This window comes from Prunus avium, chromosome 5, assembly GCF_965620075.1.
Source record: "Prunus avium chromosome 5, drPruAviu1.hap1.1, whole genome shotgun sequence".
Taxonomy (NCBI): Eukaryota; Viridiplantae; Streptophyta; class Magnoliopsida; order Rosales; family Rosaceae; genus Prunus; species Prunus avium.
In genome coordinates this window covers 14,298,908-14,323,436 of record NC_142288.1, presented here as the reverse complement: position 1 = coordinate 14,323,436, position 24,529 = coordinate 14,298,908, and the positions used below count along the sequence as shown (strand labels likewise).

General features: G+C 39.4%; 4 protein-coding genes across 8 annotated transcripts; 3 read left to right on the top strand and 1 right to left on the bottom strand.

The window, feature by feature from the left end:
• The first annotated feature begins 208 nt into the window (after positions 1-208).
• Positions 209-1,301, top strand: LOC110755085 (Translation elongation factor EF1B/ribosomal protein S6 family protein). Its single transcript, XM_021956243.2, has 2 exons — positions 209-371; positions 458-1,301. The coding sequence occupies exons 1-2, from the start codon at positions 286-288 to the stop codon at positions 1,032-1,034; spliced, it is 663 nt and encodes a 220-aa protein (XP_021811935.2). The 5' UTR covers positions 209-285; the 3' UTR covers positions 1,035-1,301.
• Positions 1,302-4,051: 2,750 nt separating this feature from the next.
• LOC110755090 (RNA-binding (RRM/RBD/RNP motifs) family protein) lies at positions 4,052-9,449 on the top strand. 3 transcript variants are annotated; one of them, XM_088253542.1, is made up of 8 exons: positions 4,058-5,114; positions 5,313-5,436; positions 5,715-5,844; positions 7,034-7,070; positions 7,195-7,432; positions 7,960-8,064; positions 8,201-8,297; positions 8,877-9,449. In XM_088253542.1, exons 1-6 carry the CDS (start codon positions 4,890-4,892, stop codon positions 8,049-8,051), a joined length of 846 nt encoding a protein of 281 aa, XP_088109668.1. In that variant the 5' UTR covers positions 4,058-4,889; the 3' UTR covers positions 8,052-8,064; positions 8,201-8,297; positions 8,877-9,449. The 3 variants fall into 3 exon arrangements, with proteins under 3 accessions (XP_021811943.1, XP_088109669.1, XP_088109668.1); XM_021956251.2 differs by lacking the exon at positions 8,877-9,449 and having other exon boundaries at positions 4,052-5,114; positions 8,022-8,064; positions 8,201-8,293; XM_088253543.1 differs by lacking the exon at positions 7,960-8,064 and having other exon boundaries at positions 4,053-5,114.
• A 4,870-nt stretch (positions 9,450-14,319) lies between these two features.
• On the top strand, positions 14,320-18,756 carry SWI3B (switch subunit 3). Of its 2 annotated transcripts, XM_088253564.1 has the most exons (8): positions 14,320-14,708; positions 14,838-15,161; positions 15,279-15,424; positions 16,172-16,786; positions 17,342-17,728; positions 17,983-18,121; positions 18,318-18,448; positions 18,520-18,716. In XM_088253564.1, the coding sequence occupies exons 4-8, from the start codon at positions 16,199-16,201 to the stop codon at positions 18,529-18,531; spliced, it is 1,257 nt and encodes a 418-aa protein (XP_088109690.1). In that variant the 5' UTR covers positions 14,320-14,708; positions 14,838-15,161; positions 15,279-15,424; positions 16,172-16,198; the 3' UTR covers positions 18,532-18,716. The 2 variants fall into 2 exon arrangements, with proteins under 2 accessions (XP_088109690.1, XP_088109689.1); XM_088253563.1 differs by lacking the exon at positions 14,320-14,708 and having other exon boundaries at positions 15,138-15,161; positions 18,528-18,756.
• A 606-nt stretch (positions 18,757-19,362) lies between these two features.
• Positions 19,363-21,646, bottom strand: LOC110755094 (Photosystem II reaction center PsbP family protein). 2 transcript variants are annotated; one of them, XM_021956255.2, is made up of 10 exons: positions 21,491-21,646; positions 21,303-21,375; positions 21,112-21,215; positions 20,954-21,019; positions 20,783-20,860; positions 20,619-20,701; positions 20,414-20,489; positions 20,199-20,317; positions 19,984-20,028; positions 19,363-19,624 (listed from the first exon to the last, which is right to left on the bottom strand). In XM_021956255.2, exons 1-10 carry the CDS (start codon positions 21,549-21,551, stop codon positions 19,598-19,600), a joined length of 732 nt encoding a protein of 243 aa, XP_021811947.2. In that variant the 5' UTR covers positions 21,552-21,646; the 3' UTR covers positions 19,363-19,597. The 2 variants fall into 2 exon arrangements, with proteins under 2 accessions (XP_021811947.2, XP_021811948.2); XM_021956256.2 differs by having other exon boundaries at positions 20,783-20,848.
• Between the last annotated feature and the right edge of the window lie 2,883 nt (positions 21,647-24,529).

Here is a 24,529-nt window from a genome sequence, read left to right as displayed (position 1 = left end):
TTCCCCCTTTTTTAACAAAATAATTTTTCCTCCTATTCCTTGTCATATACTGGATAATTTTACCCAAAGCAAATAGAATAGGGAAAAGGGCCGGGCCGGGTCGCTGGGCAGGAGATACGAAGAGAAAAACGAATCTTATCCCAATATGCCGTTCATACCCATCTAGGGTTTGTCCAATGATATAATAATATAAATAGGAGACGATGATGATTCAGATCGCCCTCTTCGCATAATATCTCTCACTACTTTAAGCCTCTGGCCGCCTCACTACAACCCTCTCTCGCAATGGCCATTACATTCTCAGATCTCTACACCGAAGCCGGCCTCAAGTCCCTCGACGACTTCCTCGCCGGAAAATCTTACATCTCCGGGTAATTTCTTCTTCTTCTTTTCCTTCGTTTTGTTCTTGTTTTTGGTGTAGATACTAAAATTGATGAATAATTCAAAACCCTACCAGAGACCAGCTTACTCTGGATGACATAAAGGTGTACGCGGCGGTGTTGGGGAAGCCCGATTCCTTTGCGAATGTGAGCAAGTGGTACGACAGCGTTTCATCCCAACTCACCGCAAACTTCCCTGGCAAGGCAGTCGGAGTCAGAATCGGAAGCGGCAAGGCTTTTGCTCCTGCTGCTCCTGCTGCAGCCGGAGGAGATGACGACGATGACTTGGATCTCTTCGGTGATGAAACCGAGGAGGACAAGAAGGCAGAAGCAGAGAGAGAGGCAGCCAAAAAGGCATCTACCAAGAAGAAGGAGAGCGGCAAATCCTCTGTTCTTCTGGATGTCAAGCCTTGGGATGATGAAACCGACATGAAGAAGCTCGAAGAGGCTGTTCGCAGTGTGGAGATGGAGGGTCTCTTCTGGGGAGCATCAAAATTGGTTGCAGTTGGTTACGGGATCAAGAAGTTGCAGATCATGCTCACCATTGTCGATGACCTCGTCTCTGTCGATGACCTCATTGAGGAGCAGCTTACTGCTGAGCCACGCAACGAGTATATCCAGAGCTGTGACATTGTTGCCTTCAACAAAATTTAAATCTACTGCAGTGCTCGTTGTTGATTTCATAATTATTGATTCGACTTGGACTTGGACTTGTGGTAGGAAGGAAGGAAGGAAGGAATTTTCGTGAGGGAATTTACTTTTGATCTTTATATGATGATATATGCTTTTAATTAGTGTTTTCAGTTTTTGGCCTCTGCTATTTTGACTTGTGTAATTTTTTTTTTTTCCAATTTCCAGTTAGTGTGTTGACTAAAATATGAATGCTTCTGTCAAAAAATAATTTCAATCTCTTTGTGGTTACATTGGAGTTGGACCTTGGGGTTCGAACTGGGGTGCTGCCATGGGGGGAAGGGGGAAGCGGGAAGCGGGAAGCCACCACCACTCTTTGTTTACCAATGAAGTCAAATTTTGAGAAAGTGGTTGTGTGTTAGGTTGCTGCATCATTCGTATGGTTTATTCTGATACAGTGTTAGCATTAAGCTTTGTGTTTGGATTATATAATTGGTTTTGTGTTAGGTTCTATTTGATTTTGATTAACTTTGTTTTTATCTTTTACGTTCGAATTATGATCATGGATTTAGATGTGGTTCATAATGATTTAAGTTTTGATGAAAAACAAGATACAATTGAGCCAAAAATGCGTCAAGTTGGTTTGGTTCTCCTCCATAACCAAACACACGAGTCTCTCAATAGAAAACCCAGTACAAGGGCACTGGATAAATAATTTTCTTTCTCTTCCTCCATTCTCATTTCTTCCCCCATCTGTGTTACTGAAATTTTCCTTTTTATTTTTATTTTTTTCCTTTCATCTCCCTCCCCTCTCTCGCACTCTCAGTCTCCTTCCTCCATTCTCATTTCCTCCCCCATCTATGCGGGTGAAATTTTCCGTCTTTTTTATTTTTTATTTTTTTCCTACTAGCTCCCACTCTTCTCCATCTCTAGTCACCCATGCTTCTCCCTCCACAACACTCTCTTCCCTGTTGCTTTCATCTATGGCAATAGCATAACTTTTCATTCTGTTATTTTGTTCATAATGGTTTTGGCTGAGTTCTTCTGCATTGATATATGACTAATTTATGGTTTTGAGTAAGGAATTGGTCTTCTTTTTTTTTAGGAAAAACAATAGAACAGAAAAAAAAAAAAAAAAAAAAGGGAGGGGAGGGGGGGGGGGGGAGGAACGTCCAAACGAAAGAACCAGAGCAACAACCCAAAATGGTGGAATGGAAGAGGAAGGAATAAGAAGGAAAATATAGCAACCCAAATGCTCCCCACCAGAAACACCCAAAGCCCCACAGTCAAAATCCAAACCCCCAACAAACTCTCCAATCCCAGAAGAAAGCAAACAACTGTGGAGAGGAGAGAAGAATAGGGAAGGACAAAGAGAAGGGAAATCAGAGGGAGAGAGAGGAGGAGCTACCGCAAGAAATGGGAGAAGAGAGGAGATGTACGGGAAAAAAAAAAAAAAAAAAAACTTCAGCCACACAGATGGGAGAAGAAATGAGAATGGAGGAAGAAAGGGAGGAAGGAGACAGAGAGTGCGAAAGAAGGAAGGGAGATGGAAGGAAAAAAATAAATATAAAAGGAAGGAAAATTTCAGCAACACAGATGGGGGAAGAAATGAGAATGGAGGAAGAGAGGGAGGAGGGAGACGGAGAGTGTGAGACATAATGTTTTTTTTAAAATCTGCACCATAGAAATAATCAGTCGATTAAAAACGAAACTCTGTAACAAGTTCGCATTTTGATACTCTGTAATGAAGAATCTCCCGCCTTTATATAGATGTGGAATTCTTATTGTCTTTATTATTATTTTTGGAAAGAAAGGCGATAATGCATATACAGAACCACATTAACCGTAAAATGATTAATTCAAATATAGACTAGTCTACCAACAACAAGAAGCACAAAAGGTTTAAAAAACTAAAGATTGTACCGTTTCACTTTAAAATTGACCAAACCAAATTGATCAGCTTGATTTGATTTGATTTGATTTTTTACAAAACTTTTAGTGGGAAACTAAACCGAATTGGCTCATGATTCGTTGTTCGCAAATATCCAAACCACTAGTTCATCTTAATCAAACTAATGCTTTTAAAATGCTAAATATTAGCAAGCCAACCAAAACCAATCAGCTTGTTTTGATTAGATTTTTATAAAATAAATTTGTAACCGAATCGGCCTTGAGTTCGCAATTCATAAATATCCGATCACCGGTTCACCTGAACCAAATTGATGCTTTTAAAATGCTAAATATTAGTAGAAGTTAGACGCATGAGGACTCAAGCCCCTCACCTCTATCTTATAATGCCAACGCCATAGCACTTTATTAAGAAGTTTAATTGTGTTATTATTGTATAAGAAAATATATTTAAGAGCTCACATCTTCTCTCTCCTCCATATTCGTCTCATGCTCTCTCTTTCTTCCTTGTTCTTTGTCTTTGGTTTCTCGGTGAAATCGACAAAATTGAGCCGATTTCTTGATGAACTGACTCTTTCGGTTGAAGTGGTCTCGACAAAATTCATTTGCCATCTAAGTGCAATTCGGTTCGGCTGCCCAACCCTAATCACAATGCATAAGAAGCCACATATGTAGTGAAACACCGTTTCCCTTTGAACAAGGAAGTGAATGAATTTTGGGTTAATATATGTAGGTAATTTTCATTACATTAAAGTTGATAAAAGTGACAAAAGAAAATTGAACTAAGTTATGATTTTATTTTATTTTAATTTTATTGAGAAAGTGACAAGAACATTCGAGACTCAAAATTCGTGACAAAAGAAGAATCCGAGAGTCCAAACTCCAAAGGAAAGGCCTCGTGTTCCCGTGTTGGTTCCGCGTTGGCGTCATACCGTAAGTATAGTTGACGCCAACAAACTAAACTAAACTAAACTAAACTAAACTAAACTAGGTTTTAGAGGGGGGGTTGAAGGTGGGTCCCACAGCCGCAAACTCCCGACCCGAGTTGTCGTCTTTGTCTCTGAGAACTCTCCAACCCCAAAAGAATAGAATACAATGGGAAAAGTCTCATACTTTTCTTCTTATTAAAATTTCAAGAAATAAAAAGGCAAATAGTCTTGGTCATTGTTGTTTGTTTTGTTTCTCTTCGAGTGGAAATGATTACGCTTTTCCCTTGAGTGATTATGATGAGTCCTTGTTTGTCCTTCCTCTTCAATTTCTCTTCATTTTCCTTTCCGTCGTCAACAAGGTCACACTCACAACAACAAGTAGAAACTGCGATGAGGAAAGAGAAAAGGAAACCACTTCTACTTCACCTCCGCTACTACTAGCAAGTTTTTACCATCACCAACCTCCCAATCCAAACATCTCTCTCTCTCTCTCTCTCTCTCTCTCTCTCTCTCTCTGTGATATCGCTTTTCCTTTTTATTCCGTATAGAGAGCCAGCCAGTCCATGCTCTATATGTTCCATCCAATCCCACCACTAGCACCGACCTAGCCCCTCCTCATGGCCCATCTGGGGTTTTTCTTTTCTTTTTTAAACCAACTTTCTTTTTCTTCATAATTTTCTTCCCTTTTTTATTAATTTTCTTATTTGGTTTATTGGGGGTTTAATTTAATCAAATCACTGTGTGCCTCCTTATTTATTTCCTGCCAAAATTGACCATCCCCTGTTCCCACGAATCTCCTACCAAAATTCAATGGATCCCCAGTATATCTCCCACCAAATCTAGGGTTTTTGCTAGGGTTTTTCTTTTAACTATTGCCTTCCTCTATCTATTGGGTCGGCTTTACCATCTCCTACTGCTATCAACTCTACTAGCCTCTCTATTTCTGTCGTCTTTTCTTCTCCTTCTTTCCTTTCCGAGTCTTCCTCTGCCGCTATCTGGCTATCTGGGTTCTACTCTGTTTGGCTAAAAACAACTGTCATTCATGGCGTATCCGAGTTCTGGGTCGAGTTCCAGTTCCGGCCCATCTGGGTTCCAGTTCCAGAATTCCCCTTTTGGTGACACGACCTACACCAAGGTCTTTGTTGGGGGGCTCGCCTGGGAGACGCACAGCGACACTATGCGCCGCTATTTCGAGCAGTTCGGAGAGATTCTCGAGGCCGTTGTTATTTCCGATAAGAACACAGGCCGATCCAAAGGCTATGGCTTTGTGAGTATTTATTATTGTTTTCAGTTTTTGGGTTTGTATGATTCTTCATTTTTATTCGTTTTTTCTAAATGAATATGAGTTTGAGTTAGCTGCGAAGCACATGCAATCTAATCGCCTTTTGTATGAAGAATCAAGGATGTGTTCTGTCTGACTTTAGAAATGACTTGGTTTCTGTTTGTATTTACATGGAGGGTTTAGGTGACTTTCCGAGAACCAGAGGCTGCTGCACGAGCCTGTGCCGATCCAACTCCAATTATCGATGGCAGGCGGGCAAATTGTAATCTGGCTTCACTCAGGCGGCCGAGGCCACCTATGCATTATGGTATGGTTTCCCAGTCTGTTGGATGGATAACTATCCAAAAGTTCCCGCTTTGTAGTTTCCCATTTCTTGCTCAGTTGAAACTTCATTGTGTTGGGTGATGATTGTATTTGCACTATTTATTTTGAGCAGAAAAATCCTCCACGGATTTGAAGAAAATAGAACTATGCTCATGAGTGATTCCATCATTTCACTTCTAACGGTTATTTTTGTGCATATTAGCCTAGCCTTTCTCCTAGTACTGAAATATGCTTATTGTACTTTGCAATTTTTACTTGCAGGGCGCCCGAGACCAGCTGCTCCATACATTGGAAGCATGCAAGCTACCCGAGGGGCTTACATTGGAGGATATGGCTACCAGCAACCTGTTCCTTACAACTATCAACAAGGGCTAATGTATCCTAATTATGGGTGAGTTGTGCATTTAAAGCTTGTTTTTAATTGTATAATCTGTAAACTACGATACAGAGTCTTCTCAGGTTAATTGGGTTTAAGGTATCAAATCAATCTAATAATCGTTGAGAGAATATTATGTTATTGGAACGATTCAAAGTTGGATTACGTACTGCTCTGGGCTATTCATTAATACTTAAATGTTATTGCTCTGCTGACAAGTTTCTTCTTTTACCATTTCATAAGTTTGCTCAAATTTCTTGTTCAGTAAATCAAGGAAAATATACTCTGAGTCGATGATGAGATATTTTCAGCATCTACATCAAGTAGAAGTCTTTTTGTGTTTTGTTTAAATGCACATTTCTCTCGTTTTAGCATGGCGTTTCTCATATGCGCTTATGTGCCTTTAAAACCACTACTTTACTATGTGTAGGATTATGTGGTAGGCACATAGTTAACTTTTCTTTATTTTTTAAGTGTACGTTTCTTTCATTTAAGCATGTCAGTTCCCACATGTGCTTATGTTTTTTTGAGAACCACTACTGTTCTTTTTATAAGATTTGATGATGCCACAGAGTTCTGTTTAATTGTGTACTATTAGCTGACTGGTATGTATGTTTTCAATGTTTGATATTAATTGGGTTGATCATGGAATGATTAGTGACATCTGAGTTATTTTGGGTACTTTGTTTTTAGCAACTATTCTCTCTTCCATGCTTTCTTGTGTGGCATGTGGCAATTACAGCATGCAATGCCATTCAATAATAGAGATTCTTAGTCATTCCCTTAGTAATCATGGTTCGTTTGTCTAGACTACGATGGTGTGACATGGTGTGATTGGTAAATGCAGGAAATGAAATTGGTAGTTGTGGAGGATATGTAGATTAATATTTATTGGACAGGCAAGACTTAGGATTGGTGGCTTTAATGAGGACCAAGAATTGTGTTTCCTAGTCTTGCCATTTAATTGATTGATCTCATACATGAGTTTGCTCATTCAGTGTGCTGGAGCACTTCAGCCTGTAGTTTAGCCCGAAACCTTGGTCCTTGCATTGTAATGGATTTGTAGTGGTGTCTTATGTTGTGTAATGCAGTGTCATGTGTATAATTTTATTTTCATTTTGATGAAGATGGACGTTAACTCATCCATGTTCTGTCTATAGAAATTCTAAAATTTAAACTTGTAATGGTTGTTTTGTACATGCAGGTATGCAACTTATGGACCTGAATACACTTATTCACAGGTCAGTAATGTTCTTAAGTGGCAGCACAATTGTGAATGTATTTTCTTTGGATTTATGAATGTGGATATTATGTTGTTGTATGTGCTGACTTGCTCCCAAAATTGTGTTGTCATTTCTTTGGTAGGGTGTTTACAACCCCTATGCGGGTCAGCAATATCTTCAGATGTATGGAGTTCCAGGGACGGTTAATGCTGCTCTTTATCCTTATGGACAACTGGGTCAAACAATACCTGGTGGTCAGGGTTATCCTACAGTTCATGGATATGCAATGCCTGCTCAGCAGATAGTCCAATTTGGTGGACCCAGTGTTAATGCAGTTACAACTACCCCAGTGCCTACAGTTCAAGCACCATATCCTACAGGTACATTTATGTCCTGAAATTTTTCTTTATTCTTTCAATATAATGTTAGTGGAGTTTTGTGCCACCAACATGCACCTAGTAGAGCTCATACTTTTTGACATTAAAAAAATCTGAGGCTTGACCACTCTGGCTTGATCAGACTATCTAAAATGATGGCAGATCATGATAGATTGTAGTTCTTTTTTATGCCCATTTTTATTTGTCCTACATGGCTCAGCCTGTCTACAGTAAAACATAACAGAATGATTTGTTTATTTAGCAAGGAAAGATTAAATTCAATACTAGCGAGGAAAGGGGCTGCATTTTTTCTTCCTAAACACAGATACTGAAAGGCTTAGATTTATATCCTTTTAAGTTTATAGAATAGAGAAAGAATATGGAAGAACAGAAATTTAGCAAATGTAAAGCAGTCTTTGAAGTCTCCTGCTGGAGACATAAAGACAGCTAGATAGATTTTTCATCTAGATCAATACACCATGTAGCATGTAGGTAAACCTAACTGGAAAAGTGCTATGATTTTTTATCAGGTATGGTAGCAAGTGTTGCGGCACAACCACATTTTATAGTTTCTGCTCCCCAATATATGCAGGGTAGTGGTTCTGAGCAAACAGCTGGGTGAGGGGTTGATTGAGGTTAGTCCCACATCAGGATAGAATTTTGTTCAGTCAGTTCTATATCTATTTCTCGGAGAAAAACAAAAGAAAGAAAAAGGCATCTACCTGCCACTAGTATGGTAATGCTCTGAGGTTTTCTTAATATTGTTTGCAGGTATCCTTAGATTGCAGCAGGACTAAGAGCAGCAGAACTGCTACTTAAGTGGCGGGCTTCAGATCTAGCCTTGCAAATTTTATTTTGCATTCTAGAGGTAAATTTTGTCATCTTCTTTACATGTGTAAGGTTAAGCAAGAGCTCTGTAAATTCTGATTATACAGACTTTTTCTGGAAAGAGCAAGGCAAGTTGAATTAATAATATTCTCAGGATACCTTTGATGGCCAACTGATGATCATGCGGTTTCATGGTCTAGGTTGGAGATCGGCGTCCAAATCAATTTAATGGAATGATTACTAGATTGTTGTTGTAATATTAATTAATTTGTAACCTATATGCAAATGTTTGTGGTTTTCCATTGCCATTAGTAGTCTCCTGTTCTTCACCTAATAAGATTCTACACTGTTGTTTAGCTAGATATGAAATTGCTCTTCTAGTGCTTACTCAATGATTGTAAATAATAAAGATAGTGATTCTTGTTGGAGCATTTTGTTTGCATGCTGGATTTCATTACCCAACTCTAAGCATGAATTTCTTTTTGCCAGTTTGAATTTGTGTTGTTGATCTGGATGTGTCTTCAGTCTGATTATGATTTATGATTGCAAGCCCTGGCATCCCAAGGTTTACTTCTTTCTAGATTTATGCCTCGGTCTTATACAATTCAGTTTTCCGCAGGTCATACGTAGTCATGCTCACCAGAGAAAACAGATGTCTGAGTCGCTCCAGATGGCAGAGAAGGATGGAGGAAACCTGCTGCTCTTCGCTGTAGGACGTTTATCCTCGGTGCATCTAAACCTTTTTACTTCCGTTACTCAGGAAAAGTGGCGGGGGGTGTCATTGATTGGAGGGTGCTGGAATCAGGTTTCTAGCAGCCATACAGGAATAAAAAAATCTCTGTAAAAAGTCATGTTAGAATCAACATATGATTCTTTTATATAGTCTTGCCCCAACATTTTGGGTGTATAGTCTCTGGTGTCGTGTGTTGGTTGGTCCATAATTGTAATGTGGTTCAAATGTTGTGCATAATAGTGCTAGGATTTCCGCTGAAAACTAAAGCCCCTGTAGTTTATATAATTTCGAGTGCCTGGCTTCACAAGGAGAGAAGCTTCAGGTGTATTCTATTTCTTTGGAAAGGAGAATTTTTTTGTACTGATATAGTAAAACTCGTCTCGTCTATTGATATTGATCCTTCTGATTTGAAGGATGTGGAGTTTATTAATCAGTGGAAAGATTTCTCCACTTTGTTTTGTTTCCATCTGAAACTAGATGGCTGATGTTGATATTTACAAGTGCTACTTGAGAAAATGCAATGTTTTGACAACCAAGTCCAACAAAGACAAGCCAAGTGGACTCACTCTTCACAAGTCACATGCATTCAGCAGTTGGGACATAAAGGGCAACTAAAGTGTTGCTTTGTGATGATGAAGAAATATGCGTGTTTTTCACTACTTGATCTTGTGTTGGATTAAGGGCTAACGAGTAGGATAGTTAGGATAGTGGACAAGAGGCTTGTAGCTCAATTGATTAAGAACATTTATTCTTAGCACAGCTGCATAGATGTCCACTCATGGTAGTTGGAAAGTTTAAATTTATTTTTTTAAATATAAGCGATAGTCTATACTAGGAGGTGCCTCGAACTTGTGGGGAAGAGGGCGAGTTTATTGGTTTTTTTTGTTTTTGTTTTTTTTTGTTTTTTTGTTTTTTTGTTTTTTTTAATATAAGCTATGGTCAATATGAGAAGGGCACTTGAACTTGGTTAGAAGGGGGTGAGTTCATTGTCCACACCAACTGGGGGACTCGAATTTGGGAATGTTCTGAAAAAGTTTTTTCTTTTGGACCGAATGTTCTAAAAAAGTTTGTAGTGGTGCGTTAAGTTGAAAAGAAAAGAGGATGACAAGAAACTGAAAATTCATTTATGTCAATGGGATTTGGCTTGTCGCCCTAAAACTAAGGGTGGTTTGGGATTTAAGAGAACTAACTGCTATGAATCAAGCTCTCTTGGCTAAAACTGGTTGGCGCCTCAATTGTAAGGACCAAGGGGTATGTGCAAACATTTTTTAGGGCAAATATTTTTTAGAGCAAATATTTAAAAAGCCAGTCCATAATGGATCCTTCCTTAAAAGAAAAAAGAAGGGTGTTCTTCTACTTGGAGGGGGATTCTGTATGGGGCAAAGCTTTTTAGGCAGGGTGTGATATGGAGAGTGGGCAAAGGTGATATGATCAAGTTTTGGAAGGATCACTGGGTCACTGAGGAGCCCTTGTTACATAGCTTCGTGATGCTCTTATTGATGAGCTTGTCCAGAAAGTGATTGGTACGCCTGTTGGGTTTAATAGCAATTTGCAGGACATTCAAATTTGGCGACCTACGGCAAATGGGGTATTTACTGTTAAAACTGCTTATGAGTTGTTGGTTTCTATGCATGGCTGGAGCGACCCCTTTTGGGAACATCTTTGGAGGTTGAAAGTTCCCCCCTAAACTAAAGTTCTTCTTATGGTTGGTTTGCTAAGGGAAAATTCTTTCTAATGAGCATAGGTATAAACGACTTACTTTGGATCCCTCTTGCAACATTTGTAGTGGTAGTTGAGAGACGGTTCTTCATATCCTAAGAGAGTGCCCACAAGCTAAAGAGGTATCGAGAGCTATTTTGCTTCCTTTGCAAGTCCCTCATTTCTTCCAGCATGATTTGTGTTGAGGCCCAAAAAATCCAAGGCTTGGCCCAAATATATTTCTAGCCCAATTCAACACTTAACAGGGAAAGAAGCCTGACTTGGGTATGCAAGAATTTGTCGTATATGCTTGCGCAAGTTATGGTCCACATGTCATGCTAAGCAAACACGCAACTCGCCATGCAGAGAGGTCGTAACAAGCTTGTAAAATGTACTGGTTCTATGAACCCGTGCTTACTGTCCCGTCAAGCACTATTTAGCCCGGCTATAGCCCACTGCAATACAGAAAAGCTCGAGCACAAACACGCCAAGCAACTTGCCACGCCAAGCGAAAAACCTTTATTTTGGCACCAAGTCACGCTACAAGCTTAAGTGGGCCCAAGCCACGCGAATGGCTAGGGCTTGCTAAGCGGGTTGTGGTAAGGATGGTCATGAGTGTTCATGAGGCCCATTTGATGGACCGATGAGTGGAAGTTTTAGGCTGCTTGGGAGCACCAAAACTCATGCCCATTTCTTGAGCCCAAACATATGGGTAAGCATAAGAGAGAAAAAATGAACCAACACCTTAGAAAATATCCAATAGCCCATCACCTTAAGAAAAGGCCCAAACACATTAGAAAATATCCAATAGCCATAACCCACAACACTTGGAAATATCCCACATCAGTCAAAATATCCAGCATCTTGTCAAAACCAAGGCAAACCCACGTGCCCACAGGCTGCTAGAAATGAAACACCCTTTAGACCAGCAGTCTTACCCATTTCCTTTCTTATCAAGCTTTGGTAGGAAAAACCAGGGAGAAAGCAAGAGGCGCCTCACCCAAAATGAAGGAGTCCTGTCGTAGGAAAACCTTGGAACCCAAAAGGCTCCATCCCTATGCACTTGAATTGGGGAGGTTTCACTAAATAGGATTGAATGGAAGAGAGTGAAGAAAAATGGAGAGGATTACTTGGTAAAATTAGAGCTTCCAATTAGGGCTGTGCAGGATCCAAACCAATCCGCTAAAACCGACCAATTCAATCCAATCCAATCCAATTTTTATTGGTTTCGACAACATCAGCGGATTGGATTGGATCAGAAAATTGAAAATCCAATTGGATCGGTTTGGATGGCGGATCAAGTTTTTAAAATCCAACCAAAACCGAACCAATCAAATATATATATATATATATATATATAATATTGTTCCTCCCATACGTTCCTATTGATTAAAACTTAATATATTGACCTTACCCATACCCAGCATGCTAAACATGCTCAGAAACTCTCATATTTGTTTCCTACAGACAACACAGCATGCTCAACATGCTCACAAACTCCCATATGTTATTAATATATTAGATAGCATGCTTGCTTTATTTACCAAGGGTCCACAAGTTTGAACAAGCTTAGAGGAGGGCATTGTTCACTTTGTTGTTATATGCGGTGGATTCGAATCTCATTGTTTGGGAACTGGAACTTCTGGTGGTTTTTTTGTGAAAAATTGTGGAGTATTTCTCCAGTTTTGCTCTCTATTTTCTGCTCCTCTCTTGCATATGCAGGCTGGGTTCCGTGGGTGGGGGGCGGGAGCAGGGATCTGTAGCTGCCGTCGGGGAGGAAGGGAGGGATGGGTCTGGAGGCAAGGGCTAGGGAATGGAATGGGTCTGGGTCTGGGGCTACGGGATGGGTCTCGGCTGGGAAGAGAACAAAAAGAATGAGGAGGAGGGGGGAGGGATCTGTGGGGTGGGGGATTGATATGGGTATGGAGCATTGGTCTAAGGGTAGAAGGTGATGGTTACATGGGGAATGGGAGGAGAAGAAAACCCAAGGGGGGCTGGGCTCGGGGGTTAAAAAACAGAAAGGCGGAGGTGAGGGGAGGGGTCTGCGGGGTGGGGGATTATATTTTCATACAAACCGATCATCCAATCCAATCCAATCCAATGTATATTGGATTGGATTGGATTGGATCCTGATATTTGATTATATTGGATTGGATTGTAAAATCTGTAATCCAATGAAAAATTGGATTGGATTGGATTGTTAAGAAACCATTGGTTTCGACCCGATGCTCACCCCTACTTCCAATGCCTATAAAAGGGGGGATCTCCTACCCAGCAAAGGGAGACATCCAAAGCAAGCAAGCATCCTCACTCACTGCTAGAACCTTCAATTCCAAGCCATGTTCTCCTATATTCTTCTTTTCTCTTCTAGAAAACCATCCAGAGCGCGACGAAGCTTTTGTCAAGCGGCTGGAAGAATCTTCTCAAGCCACCCTTCCTCTCTTCCCTAATCAAACCTTCCCAAATCTCCCTCTCCCCTTGCTATGAACCTTTGTTTCCATAAGAAATCCAAGCTCTCTCTCTCTCTCTCTCTCTAATGCTAAACTCATGAAGGCTCAGCTCACATGCCATAAGCTTCTCATGCCAAACCATAATATTGATTTGTAACAATTGTCTATCTTGTTGGTGAGAGGAACCAAAGTGCTTCCTAAGGCTCCACGAGCTTTTTGAAACACTCTTGGGGCCGGGTTCTTGAACTTAAGCAGAGGGGCAAGCATACTCTCCCACTGCTAGAAGCACCAGATTCAAGCTCTGGTTCTTCCATCTTCTCATTATATATATATATATATATATATATATATATATATATATATATATCTCTCTCTCTCTCTCTCTCTCTCTCTCTCTCTCTCTCTCCAAAAACCCTATTCCAAAAGGCGCGACCAAGCATTCGTCAAGTTGAAATCATGGCATCCCCATTTTGGTGAGAAATCCAAAAGGAGCGACCAAGCATTTGTCAAGTTGCCAGAAGCCCAATCAAACAAGTAGCAGCTGCTGGAACACCTGTTCCACTATGTTTCAAGCAAACCCCTTCTAGCGTCTGCTCTACCTCTATCATCAAGCAATAGCTTAACAGTAGCTGATGTATCTTTCTCATCAAAACTTTCAATGTACTGAAGAGCCATTGAAGAAGACCAAAGCACTCCCTAAGGTCTCAACTTTTTTGGGGTGTTTTAGGGTCTCGTGCTGCAAACTCAGACAAGGGCTCAAGAGAGCCCGATCTACTTCGCAATAGTCCAACACGCCCATTGTAGCTCTCAACAAAAAGACCCCAACAATTTGCAGCCTTGGTTATCCTGCAATATGCTTAATAAGAACAAAGGTTGTGCAGGCCTACCTTGGAATACAATTTTTGGTTTTACCTGTTGGTATACTTGGAAGTGGAGAAATCATTGTGTTTTTAATAGTGAGGAGTTGCCCCTAAAATATTAGGCTAAATTGTAGCAATGGTCCATCAAATAAGGCCCTACTTTACTTTTGTCCCTCAACTTTAAAAATTGTTATGATGGTGCTTTAATTAAATATCGCATTGCACCGCTCGCAAGCCATCCACATGTGATGCACATGGTCAAATAAGACTTTTACCCAGTTACTACACTCACTAATTCTCAGCCAAATCACACGACCCTCCCCAAAAACCAACCCTCCCTTACCTTAGCAACCCAGCCTCTTAATCTGAGAACTAAACACTAATGTCCAAATAGAACGAAGCCAATCAACAACAATTCAAGAATGAAAAAGGGAAGTTCAATAAAAAAAATTCCAAAAATTCAATTTTATATAGAATTGTACCAACCCAAAACAGGGATGCAGTAATCAAACTGAGAGAGAGATATATATATATATATATATTTGAGGAATATCGTGGCCAATCTCTCGACTGTGGGTGGGTTGGAAGAGGGCTTGCTCATTTTGATGGGTTTAAGCCTGGTGGTGCTGAGCTTGAGCTTGGTGATGCAGGGATAAGCGTAGAGGTGGAAGCTGTTGAGTTGAGGTGGGTGGTTGCGATGATAAATTTCGGTAAGTGGGGATGGGCATAAAGTGGCTGTTTTTTGGGTAGTGTCAGTGGTTTTTTTCTTTAAACAGTTTATTTATCTAATAAGTAGTTTACATGAATTTCCCAATTTGCCCTTAATTTTGACTTTCCAGTTCCACCTGAAGTGGGATGGTTCAAACTGAATGTGGATGGCTCTTGGAGATTTTCTAGTGGCACTATTGGGACTGGAAGGGTACTTCGTAACTATAACAGGGATTGGGTTGAAGGCTTTACTGCTAGTTTGGGTCAAGGGAAGGCTTTACTCCTTATTAGCTGATGATGTGTTAGGGGTGTCTTGAACCCGTTTGATTTGGTTCGAGTCTGTTTAGTTTGCTTTTGGGGTGTTAACCTCCTTTTTCACGAAAAAAAGAAAAAAAGAAAAAAAGAAAAAAAGAAAAAAGAAAAAAGAAAAGAGGAAGCAATGCTCCTCGCTCCGGGTAATTATTTTGTGTGAAATGGCAACAGTACCCCTATTGTTTTCTGAAATGGTGATACTACCCTTATTATTTTGTGAAATTGATCGAAACATGTTATTTCTTCATCGTCCTCTCCAGGTGTTTCACTGAGCTCCTGAAACGTTTCACTCTGTCTCTCTGACAATCTCAACTCCATCGACTCTCTAGTACCTTAACCATCCCATCTCTTCGCTCTCACTCTCAAACCATCGAGTCTTCTCATTAGAAATATCATTTATTCGACGGTAAGTTCCTATCTCATTAAATTTTCCATTTTTGTGTTTTGTACGTCTTGATTTTTTGGTAGAGTAGGCATTTCTGCTTAGGATTTTTCTTTTCTTTTTTGGCATTTTCGGGCTGTGGTTTTCTTATTTGTTCCTTGTTTCTTTTGGGCTTATTGTTTTGGATTGATTTTGAGGCAGTTTGTTTGTTTATTTATTGGTTTTCTGGTATGGGTTTGATTTTGTTGTTGTTGTTGTGTGATTATTGTGCTCCTGTGCGTTTTTGTGGATAATGGTTTATGAGGTTCCCAATATGCATTGAAACTTTCCTTTATGTATTTGGTCAGTGAATGTTTGAATGTTTAAAAGAAAACAGGGGTTGTGTTTTGTCAATTCGTTGCTAGTGGTTACTTTTTCCCCGTTGAATGGTCCGCAGATCATAAGAAACCCACATATATGAAGTGAAATTTTTTCCTTTAAATTTGGTACCTACTTTGTGATTTGCTATTTGCCATCTGTTTTGATCTTATAGAAAAGAAATGGGTGTTTTGAAGAAATTCGAAGTCTATGTTTGAGTATTTTCCTTTTCAGTTTTTTATCTTCCTTCTTCCAGAAAATGTGTCAGCTCTGTCGAGCCTTTTTGTTAGAACCATTGCTTATGTATGGACGTTGGAAATCTAAATACATTATATCAAGTTAAATATATATAAGAAGACTTAATGGACAATTAGAGATGACTCAAAGCTCAGCACATCCATTTTTTATTTATAGAACTTAGAAGCTCAGGGCTGTAACCCCATGACGACCAAATCAGTAGTCCAAGACTTCTCATCTGACACTCCATGCCGACCCAATCCTTCTCCAATCTCTGTCAAGCCCGAGACTACAGCCACTCCACGCCCTCCTCAACCACCTGCTAACTCAGACGTTCATATCGTACATGTACCTAGCTATTCCAGGTGGTTCTCATGGGACCATATCCACCATTGTGAAGTTCAATTCCTCCCAGAGTTCTTCGATTCTCACTCACCTTCCAAGAATCCTAGGCTTTACATGTACTATCGCAACAACATCATCAAGCAGTACAGGGACAACCCTGCCCGAAAGCTCACCTTCACTGATGCCCGTAAGACTCTCGTTGGTGATGTTGGCTCCATTCGCAGGGTTTTTGATTTTCTTGAGGTTTGGGGTTTGATCAATTACTCCTCCGCGCTCAACAAGCCCCTTAGGTGGGAGGACAAGGACAGCAAGGCTGCCTCTCCGGTCGCTGAATCCCCCACAGGTTGTCCTAAGGACTCTTCCACTCCCAACAAGGAGAGCCCCAAGAAGAGAGTGTGCCATGGTTGCAAGTCTCTTTGTAGCATTGCCTGCTTTGTTTCTGAAAAGGTCTATCATTCTTTTGATATCATTATTATAGAAGTGAACTGATTAACAGACTGACTGAAGCATGATTTTGTCATGTAGGTGTCTTGCAATCCCTTAATATGTCATATTGTCCTCACATCTGCATTGCATAAATAAATTTGGGCACTCCCACTTTTCTAAGTCATATGTGTGACACTTCACAATACTTGTGGGCACAAGGGTGGAGCCAGAACTTTTCAAAAGGGTGGGCTAATATTTTGTTAATTGAAAAAATAAAGATAAGCCACATTGGGAATTGCTACTTTGGAATTTTTTGGGCTTAAAAAAGTTAGAAAAATATGGGTTTTGTGTACTAGCTAGCTGTAAAAATGAAGAAACTACATAGATTGGTAGGCTAGAGTTGCAATATCCTAAAATATTGTGCTGTAAAAAGTATTTTGCATCAAGGTTGCACTGGGCTATAGTCCAGGGCAGCTAACATGTAGCTCTGCCCTTGCGTGGGCAGTTGCATTGCATGTAACATTTTATCTCATTGTGGTTCCTGGGACTGATCTTTTCATTCCTTGTTGGTACCAGTATGACATGACTCTCTGTGCAAGGTGCTATGTTCGCGGGAATTATCAGATTGGTGTAACTTCTTCAGATTTCAGGAGGGTTGAGATCAATGAAGAGACGAGGAGTGATTGGGCATATAAAGATACTTTGCATCTTCTAGAAGCTCTCATGCATTATGGTGACGATTGGAGGAAGGTAGCACAACATGTCGGTCGGAGTGAGAAGGAATGCATCACTCATTTCATTAAAATTCCTTTCGGTGAAGAATTTATTGCTGATTTCCATTCTGGGAATTTCAAAGACTCTGTAGATTCCGAATCTGGAATGGAGAGTAATGGTACACCATTCCCAAGTAAAAGAATGCGTCTCACACCTCATGCAGACGCAAGCAACCCAATAATGGCTCAGGTAATACAAGTAGAAAAAAGTTCCCTTGCCTTTCTCTTAGTGAACTGAGTAAAGTTCTAAAATGAAAAGGCACAAAGCATATTTTCGTTAGGTCACCTTGAGCATATAATAAGTTTTGATTTATTTTCTTTAATTAATAATACATGTGACTTCTCATTTCTTGCGTAAATGTGTTCTCAGAAATTTCTTTTTATTTTTTTATTTTGCAAAATTCAGGTTACATTGATTTTTGTATCATCTCTCTTTCCTTTCAGGCAGCCTTCCTGTCAGCTTTGGCAGGTGTAGAGGTTGCAAAAGCTGCTGCTTGTGCTGCTGTAACAACCCTTTGTGAGGCGGATTATGAAACAAGTAGACTGAGTCTAGGATCTCGGGCTTGGAATGCAAGACAGCATGGTGTGCTTCTTCTTAAAAACTCTGCTCAAGCATAATGCTCAATTAGTTTATTGCACATGGACCCGAACCTGTCATGGGATTTTCTAAAATATTGAATTTACTAGCACTGGGAGGACAATCCTATAAATTTACTTGGTGAAGAGAATTTTGTGACCATCAAACTCCAAGTAGAATAATGGCTTGCTTTCTTACGCAGAAGCGAATGCTGAATCCAATGGGGACACCAACCTAGATGAACTGGGAGGTGCTTTTGTAGATGCAAATTCACAGCTCGAAAAGGAGGAGATGGATGTGGAGAGAGCAATTTCTGGGATTACAGAGGTGCAGGTATGTGAAATTCTGGGGTTAGTAGTACGGTACTCTTCTCTAGTTGTAAACTATTTTCTAACCATCAGAAGGTTTGCAGATGAAAGAGATTCAAGAGAAGATTGTTCATTTTGAGGAGTTAGATTTACAGATGGAGAAAGAACGGCAAAAACTGGAGCAAATGAAAAACATGCTCTTTGTTGATAAGCTAACACTTTCAATTCATAAAACTTGTGCACAAAAAACTGAAGGAATGGAGAAGAATATACAAACAGATTGATTTTCCGTAGTTTATGCATGTTTATAATCATCTAGTTTTAGGTTCAAAACACTGTCCATCTAGTTTCCTCTCTCTCCTCCCCTCTCTAAAGCAGAAAAGGAGAACAAAAAAGGAAAACAAAACCGCTGCCCCCAAGTTGCCATAGGGACTCCTCCAAATTAATTACCAGGATTTGATTCAATTGGAAATATTTGAGTGGCACTTATAGGCGTTTCTAGGAGAATACAACTTGAAAATCTGCCTGATTTTTGAACACGAGGCATGTGGATACATTCGTTTAGGGTTTTGATTTGTTGAACCTGTTATTACACAGAAGAATAGAGTCAAGCTCCCAAGCAATAAATTTTTGTATCATATTCGATACATTATGCATGTTGTTTCATATAATTAATACGGTTGGGGCTCTTAACCATGAGGTTGGGGGTTCGATCCCCGCCCATGGGAATGGAGCGCATTTCGTGGCCAGCCGTCTACCTCCATTGGGAGAGCTCCCGCGGCGAAAGGGATTAGTCACTGTTGTCGGCGGTGGATACCCTCGGGTCTCACCTAAAAAAAATACGGTTGGGGCTCAAAACCGATATTAGATAGGTTCAACTTCAGTTCCCTGGGTATTTAGCAGCATCAGCTAGGATTATTGCTCTTCCAAACGCAGATATGCATAGCAAAAACTATAAATTTCCAATCAAATGAAGGTGCTGCTACAATAATATCCAACTAAATCCGTCGTCAAATACGCAATCTGTATACATTTAGCAATCTTCTCTTGGCAGCTAGATGTTTGATTGAAATGTATTTCATTAGATTACCACAAAATATTGAGTGTAAAATTAACCCAACCAAAACTGGTAATCCAAAGTTTCAAACTCTGCCTGGAGCCTGGAGGTTATTTGTCAAATGAACGTGAAGGATTTGACAGCCTGCAAAACCAAACAAAACTTGGCACTATCGGTAAATGAATCAAACGTCGTCAGTTTGGTGTATCATCTTAAATAAGTGTCTAGTCTAACCTCTGCCAAACTACATATTTTGGGGAGCATTTTTGCTCACCACTTTAACGATAGGTGTACTCTCACCACCATCCTCAATGCTTGACACGTGTCCATAGACATAACCATAGTTAACTTTTGCTTTGTATTTATGGAATCATGATTATGTTTATGGACACGTGTCAAGCATTGAGAATGGTGGTGAGAGTACACCTATGGTTAAAGTGGTGAGCAAAAATGCACCCCATATTTTGTCTATGCACAACATATACTTTTACTTTTAAACTCACCTTCTCAATATTGGAACTGTATTGATCTGATTCTTCCTCTACGTACTGCAGCAAAACATTGCAATGTCAGCATTGCAGGTTGGCAGGTCTAACATTATAAGAAACAAGGGATCCAGATTCCAGAACACAGTGCAAATATAGAAATTAAAATGAAGTTTTCTCTGCATATCTATCTATCTAGTGTATAGTTTCTAGTGGAGGCAACTTGCAATTACCTGTCCGGTCACGGTGTATAGTCTGTTGTACCAGCCGTTTGTTGCCATCCCAAGTGCTGAAAACAGGTGCTTCACACTTTCACCAGGTTTTTGTAGCGAATACTCGATGAAGTAAAGCCCTGATCATCATCATCATCATCATCAATTTCAAATCATTACAATTTTATGAACAATCTTCCTAAGTTGGTAAACTAAGTGATGCTTCCTGCCAATACCTTTTGATGCTTTGCAATCTATAAGTTTTGCTGTCACTCCTGCTGGTCTTTGCCAGCTCCTGTCTAATCCGCTAACCTATGTTTGAAGACCATACAAAAGATTAATGCAAAATTAATGAGCAAATTAACAAGCTTCGTTCGCATTTCGAATGAGCAGGAAGTAATTAAACTGGGAGAAATGAAGCGCCTAGCTACTACTACCTACCAGAGTCTCAGCAAAGGCTTCAACTTTGCCAAAGGATTCCATCTTTGTAAAATCCGGACCAAGTCCCGTGATCACAACGCTAACTGAAGCAGCACACAAAGCAATTATATATAACCAAGTCCAAAAATCACAAGATTGGTCCAAATGAGATTGAGATTACCCACTTGAGCTATATCCCTCTTCCGGATAGAAAGCGGTTACTGATTTAAACCCAGTTGGTTCTCCAGCACCTACTTGCCAGTCTCCAAAACCAAAATACTAAAGCATTCAGTATATTAACTTGAGGTCTTGTGGGTTAAAGGAAACCAAAATTTTACATAGAAAATTAGATTCACCTTGAGGAATCAATATCTTGAATTTGTTCACATCATCAGTGTAAATGCGAAAACCCTCAGCCACATCTGGATTAACAAACTCCAAGAAAATTCTTAAAATTCAACTGAGTTACCAATATCAATATGGAGAGGGAGAGAGATGATCAACTATATGTTACCATTCTCTGCCAACGCCTTTGAAATAAGTTCCGGAAACGAAAATGCAGCAAACGTCGTCCCAAGCAAAACTTGTCTTCTCTTGGCTTGACATTGAATGCCAAAACTGGAAAACAAAAGGATATGTGATGTAAAGGAATCATGCTATATATTTCCTAAAGGGAAATTGAGTGTGATGATGCTTTATATATACCATGATTCTGGTTCTGGTTCTGGTTCTTTGTTTCTGCAACATTGCACGTAGCTTTTTCTACAGATGGCGATGCCTGAAGAAACAGAGAAGCAACAACTTTAGCTGATTAATTCTGACCTGCCAAGAGTAAAGTTAAGTGGGGAAATTCAGGGTCCATATGGGTGTGGAGCTGAGGTGAGCGGAAAGACCTGTGTTGTTCGACAGAGGTCGCAGCAGGGGCAGAGAATACGAAGACGCAACGCACACCATGCCTTTCAGATTGCCTTCTGCCTGCCTTGTTAGTTACTTCATTTTTTTCAGCTATATTGTCGTGGGCCATTATTTCTTTTCTACCTTCTTGATATTTTGACAAGAGACAAATAAACCTCCAACTATGTCACTTTGTATGGTTACGCCATCTCCAACTATACTAGGGCTAAACTTAAATTTCCATCCTTCAAAATACAACTATTCATGTATTTTCAGAACTCAAAATTTTTTTTTCTCTAATCTTGCATACTCATAATTTGAGTCCGCAACTTTATTAAATTATTTAAGAATAATTAACCCATAAATTTTTTTCTCGTTAATTTTTCTTAATATTATTTTTGTTTCAACATTCGTGATTTAATTTTCTAACATTTTAACCTAAAAAAATTAAAATTCCAAAACATAATAGAACTTCACTTAAAAATAAAAACAAGTACAACAACATTTTATTTCATGGACTTTGAAAGTAAAAACAAGTAGCACATGATTTATATTAAAAGCAATGGAACCACATGATTTTTTTTAAGCGACAACAATCCCTGGAGTTGCTACTTTTGCGTGTGCCCGGAATAATTCGAACCCTTCATTGAAGCCATTGTCATAATTGTCTTACATTTTTACTTTTACTTCATTGGATTCCTTTATTCTAATTTAATAATGTTATGAACTTTTGCCCACCTCCACTTGTGTTCTTCAATTATTTTCAGAACCCTTTCCCATCCCCTATTATCTTATTTCAATCATGTTTTGAACCATTGCTCAACTTTGTCCATCTCACTTTATTGGATTCCCTTATCTTTCCCTATCTTTTCCTATCTTCATTTAATTATTTTCTGAACCATTTCTCATCTTGTCTTGTTTCAATCATGTTCTGAACTATTGCTCATCTTTGTTCATCTCACTTTATTGGATTCCTTATCTTTCCCTATCTTTTCCTATCTTCATTCAATTATTTTCAAACATGTGGGTCATCTCATTCTCTTGTCTATTTAAGAAGTGTTATTCTACCGAATTGATCACACAATCTCCTTCAATCTCCTCATTTGTTCTTACACTTGGTCAAGAGTTTGAACTTACTGATATGGGTTCTCTCTCTTATTTCTTGGGGCTTGAAGCCACCTCTACCACCTCTGGCCTCCTTCTCTCACAAACCAAATATATTGTTGATCTTCTCAAACGACATTTCATGATTGATTGTAACCCTTGTAGTACTCCAATTTGTGCATCTTGTCAACTATCCTCTCTTGATGGTGAGTTGCTTTCTAATGCAATTGAGTACAGGTAGCTTGTGGGCTCCCTCCAATATCTCACTTTCACTAGACCCAACATTTCCTTTGCCGTTCATCATATTGCTCAGTTTATGAGCGCTCTTCATTCTCCTAACTTGGTTGCTGCTAAGTGCATTCTTCATTATTTGAAGAGCACTCTTGGTTTTGGTCTTTCCTTTTGTCGATCTCCGAACCCCCTTGCTTTTTCGTGGTTTCTCTGATTCTGATTCTGCTGGTTGTTCTGATACCCGTCGTTCGACCACTGGTTTTTGTGTGTTTCTTGATTCCAACCTTATTTCTTGGTGTGCTAAGAAACAATCGACAATTCCTCGCTCATCTACTGAGGCTGAATATCGCTCTCAGGCTCATGTTTGTGTAGACACTACATGGATCTCTTATCTCCTTCATGAGTTGGCGCTTCCTCCTTCTGGACCAACCTTATTGTTGTGTGACAATCTCAGCACTACCTACATGGCTTCCAATCCGGTGTTTCATGCTCGCACTAAACATATTGAACTCGATTACCACTTCATTCGGGAGCGCATTATTTCTGGCTCTCACCGAGTTCAATTTGTTTTCTCTTCCAATCAACTCGCTAACATCCTCACCAAGGGCCTTTCTAGGCATCGTTTTCAATTCATTCGTTCAAATCTCGTCTCTTCCACATCGTCGGATTTGCAGGAGTGTTAGACAGCATCCTTGATTTATAGCTAATCGATGTATACTATTTATATCTCTCCAGTCAATTATATTAATTGTCAATCCCTAAAGACTAGGAATTCCTTTATATATATTTCCTATTGTAACGTTAGCTTGGTTGTATATAAACTTTCCTCCAACAGTAAGAAGAATAACAATTCAGATTTCACAAACTTACACTTCTAAAAAACTGGCTTGGCTGACAATAAGAAGGGGAGGAGGACTTGCTGTTGTTTTGGGTGGGATCATAAAAATGCTTTCTACATAAGCATTCAGGACACACTACTAAGTGTTTTTTGTTATAAGATAAACACTTCTAAACAAGTGCTTATAATCTAGCAAAAATTCTCTCTATTTTATTAAGGGCCCGTTTGATAACCATTTCAATTTTCAATTTTTCATATTTGAAAAGCTAAAAACTGGAAACTTGAAAAATGAAAATAAAAAACCGTTACTAAACATGTTTTCAGTTTTTATTTTTCAAAAAATGTGAAAATAAAAGTGAAAATAAAATGGTTATCAAATGGTTGCTAATATTATGTGTGAAGTTAGAAAGTTCTCTTAGTTTGGATAATTTTTTAAATAAGCAAAAATTCTTTTAATTTTATGACAAAACAAAAGTACAAAGCGCACTGTGCAGTGCAGATGGGGGCAAGTAACGTTCATGAGAGCTGTGATGAAAGATTGGACTTAGGAAAAGAGAAGGAAAGAGAAGAAAAGAAGAAAGGGCCAAACACAAGATTGACAAAAAGAAATGTTATCCAAACGGGTTGAGAGCAGCAAATGCAATGTACTCGCTTGATTTGAAGGACCACGTAGACGGCAACCAACTTTGTTTTTGAATTTTAAAATTGTAACAGCGAGTAATATTAAGCCACAGTCGACAGTCGACCCAATTAAAAAAGCAAATAGCAATGAAGGCGTTGGAGTAAATGCAAATTAAATTATTAATATATTTTTTGTAAGAATGCAAAATAGCAAATTAGGGCTTGGCTTTTACTCGCTTTTTTA

Bases quoted from the DNA above. Each gene is read 5' to 3' on its own strand.
- SWI3B (XM_088253563.1), top strand. From the start codon at position 16,199: ATGACGACCAAATCAGTAGTCCAAGACTTCTCATCTGACACTCCATGC. The intron at 16,787-17,341 runs GTCTATCATTCT...TGTTGGTACCAG, and splicing joins CCTGCTTTGTTTCTGAAAAG to TATGACATGACTCTCTGTGC. The intron at 17,729-17,982 runs GTAATACAAGTA...CTTTCCTTTCAG, and splicing joins GCAACCCAATAATGGCTCAG to GCAGCCTTCCTGTCAGCTTT.
- LOC110755085 (XM_021956243.2), top strand. From the start codon at position 286: ATGGCCATTACATTCTCAGATCTCTACACCGAAGCCGGCCTCAAGTCC. The intron at 372-457 runs GTAATTTCTTCT...AAACCCTACCAG, and splicing joins GGAAAATCTTACATCTCCGG to AGACCAGCTTACTCTGGATG.
- LOC110755094 (XM_021956255.2), bottom strand. From the start codon at position 21,551: ATGGTGTGCGTTGCGTCTTCGTATTCTCTGCCCCTGCTGCGACCTCTG. The intron at 21,376-21,490 runs GTCTTTCCGCTC...CTGTTTCTTCAG, and splicing joins ACCTCTGTCGAACAACACAG to GCATCGCCATCTGTAGAAAA. The intron at 19,625-19,983 runs GTGAGTTTAAAA...TTGGTTTTGCAG, and splicing joins ACAGTTCCAATATTGAGAAG to GCTGTCAAATCCTTCACGTT.
- LOC110755090 (XM_088253542.1), top strand. From the start codon at position 4,890: ATGGCGTATCCGAGTTCTGGGTCGAGTTCCAGTTCCGGCCCATCTGGG. The intron at 5,115-5,312 runs GTGAGTATTTAT...TGGAGGGTTTAG, and splicing joins GATCCAAAGGCTATGGCTTT to GTGACTTTCCGAGAACCAGA. The intron at 7,433-7,959 runs GTACATTTATGT...ATTTTTTATCAG, and splicing joins TCAAGCACCATATCCTACAG to GTATGGTAGCAAGTGTTGCG.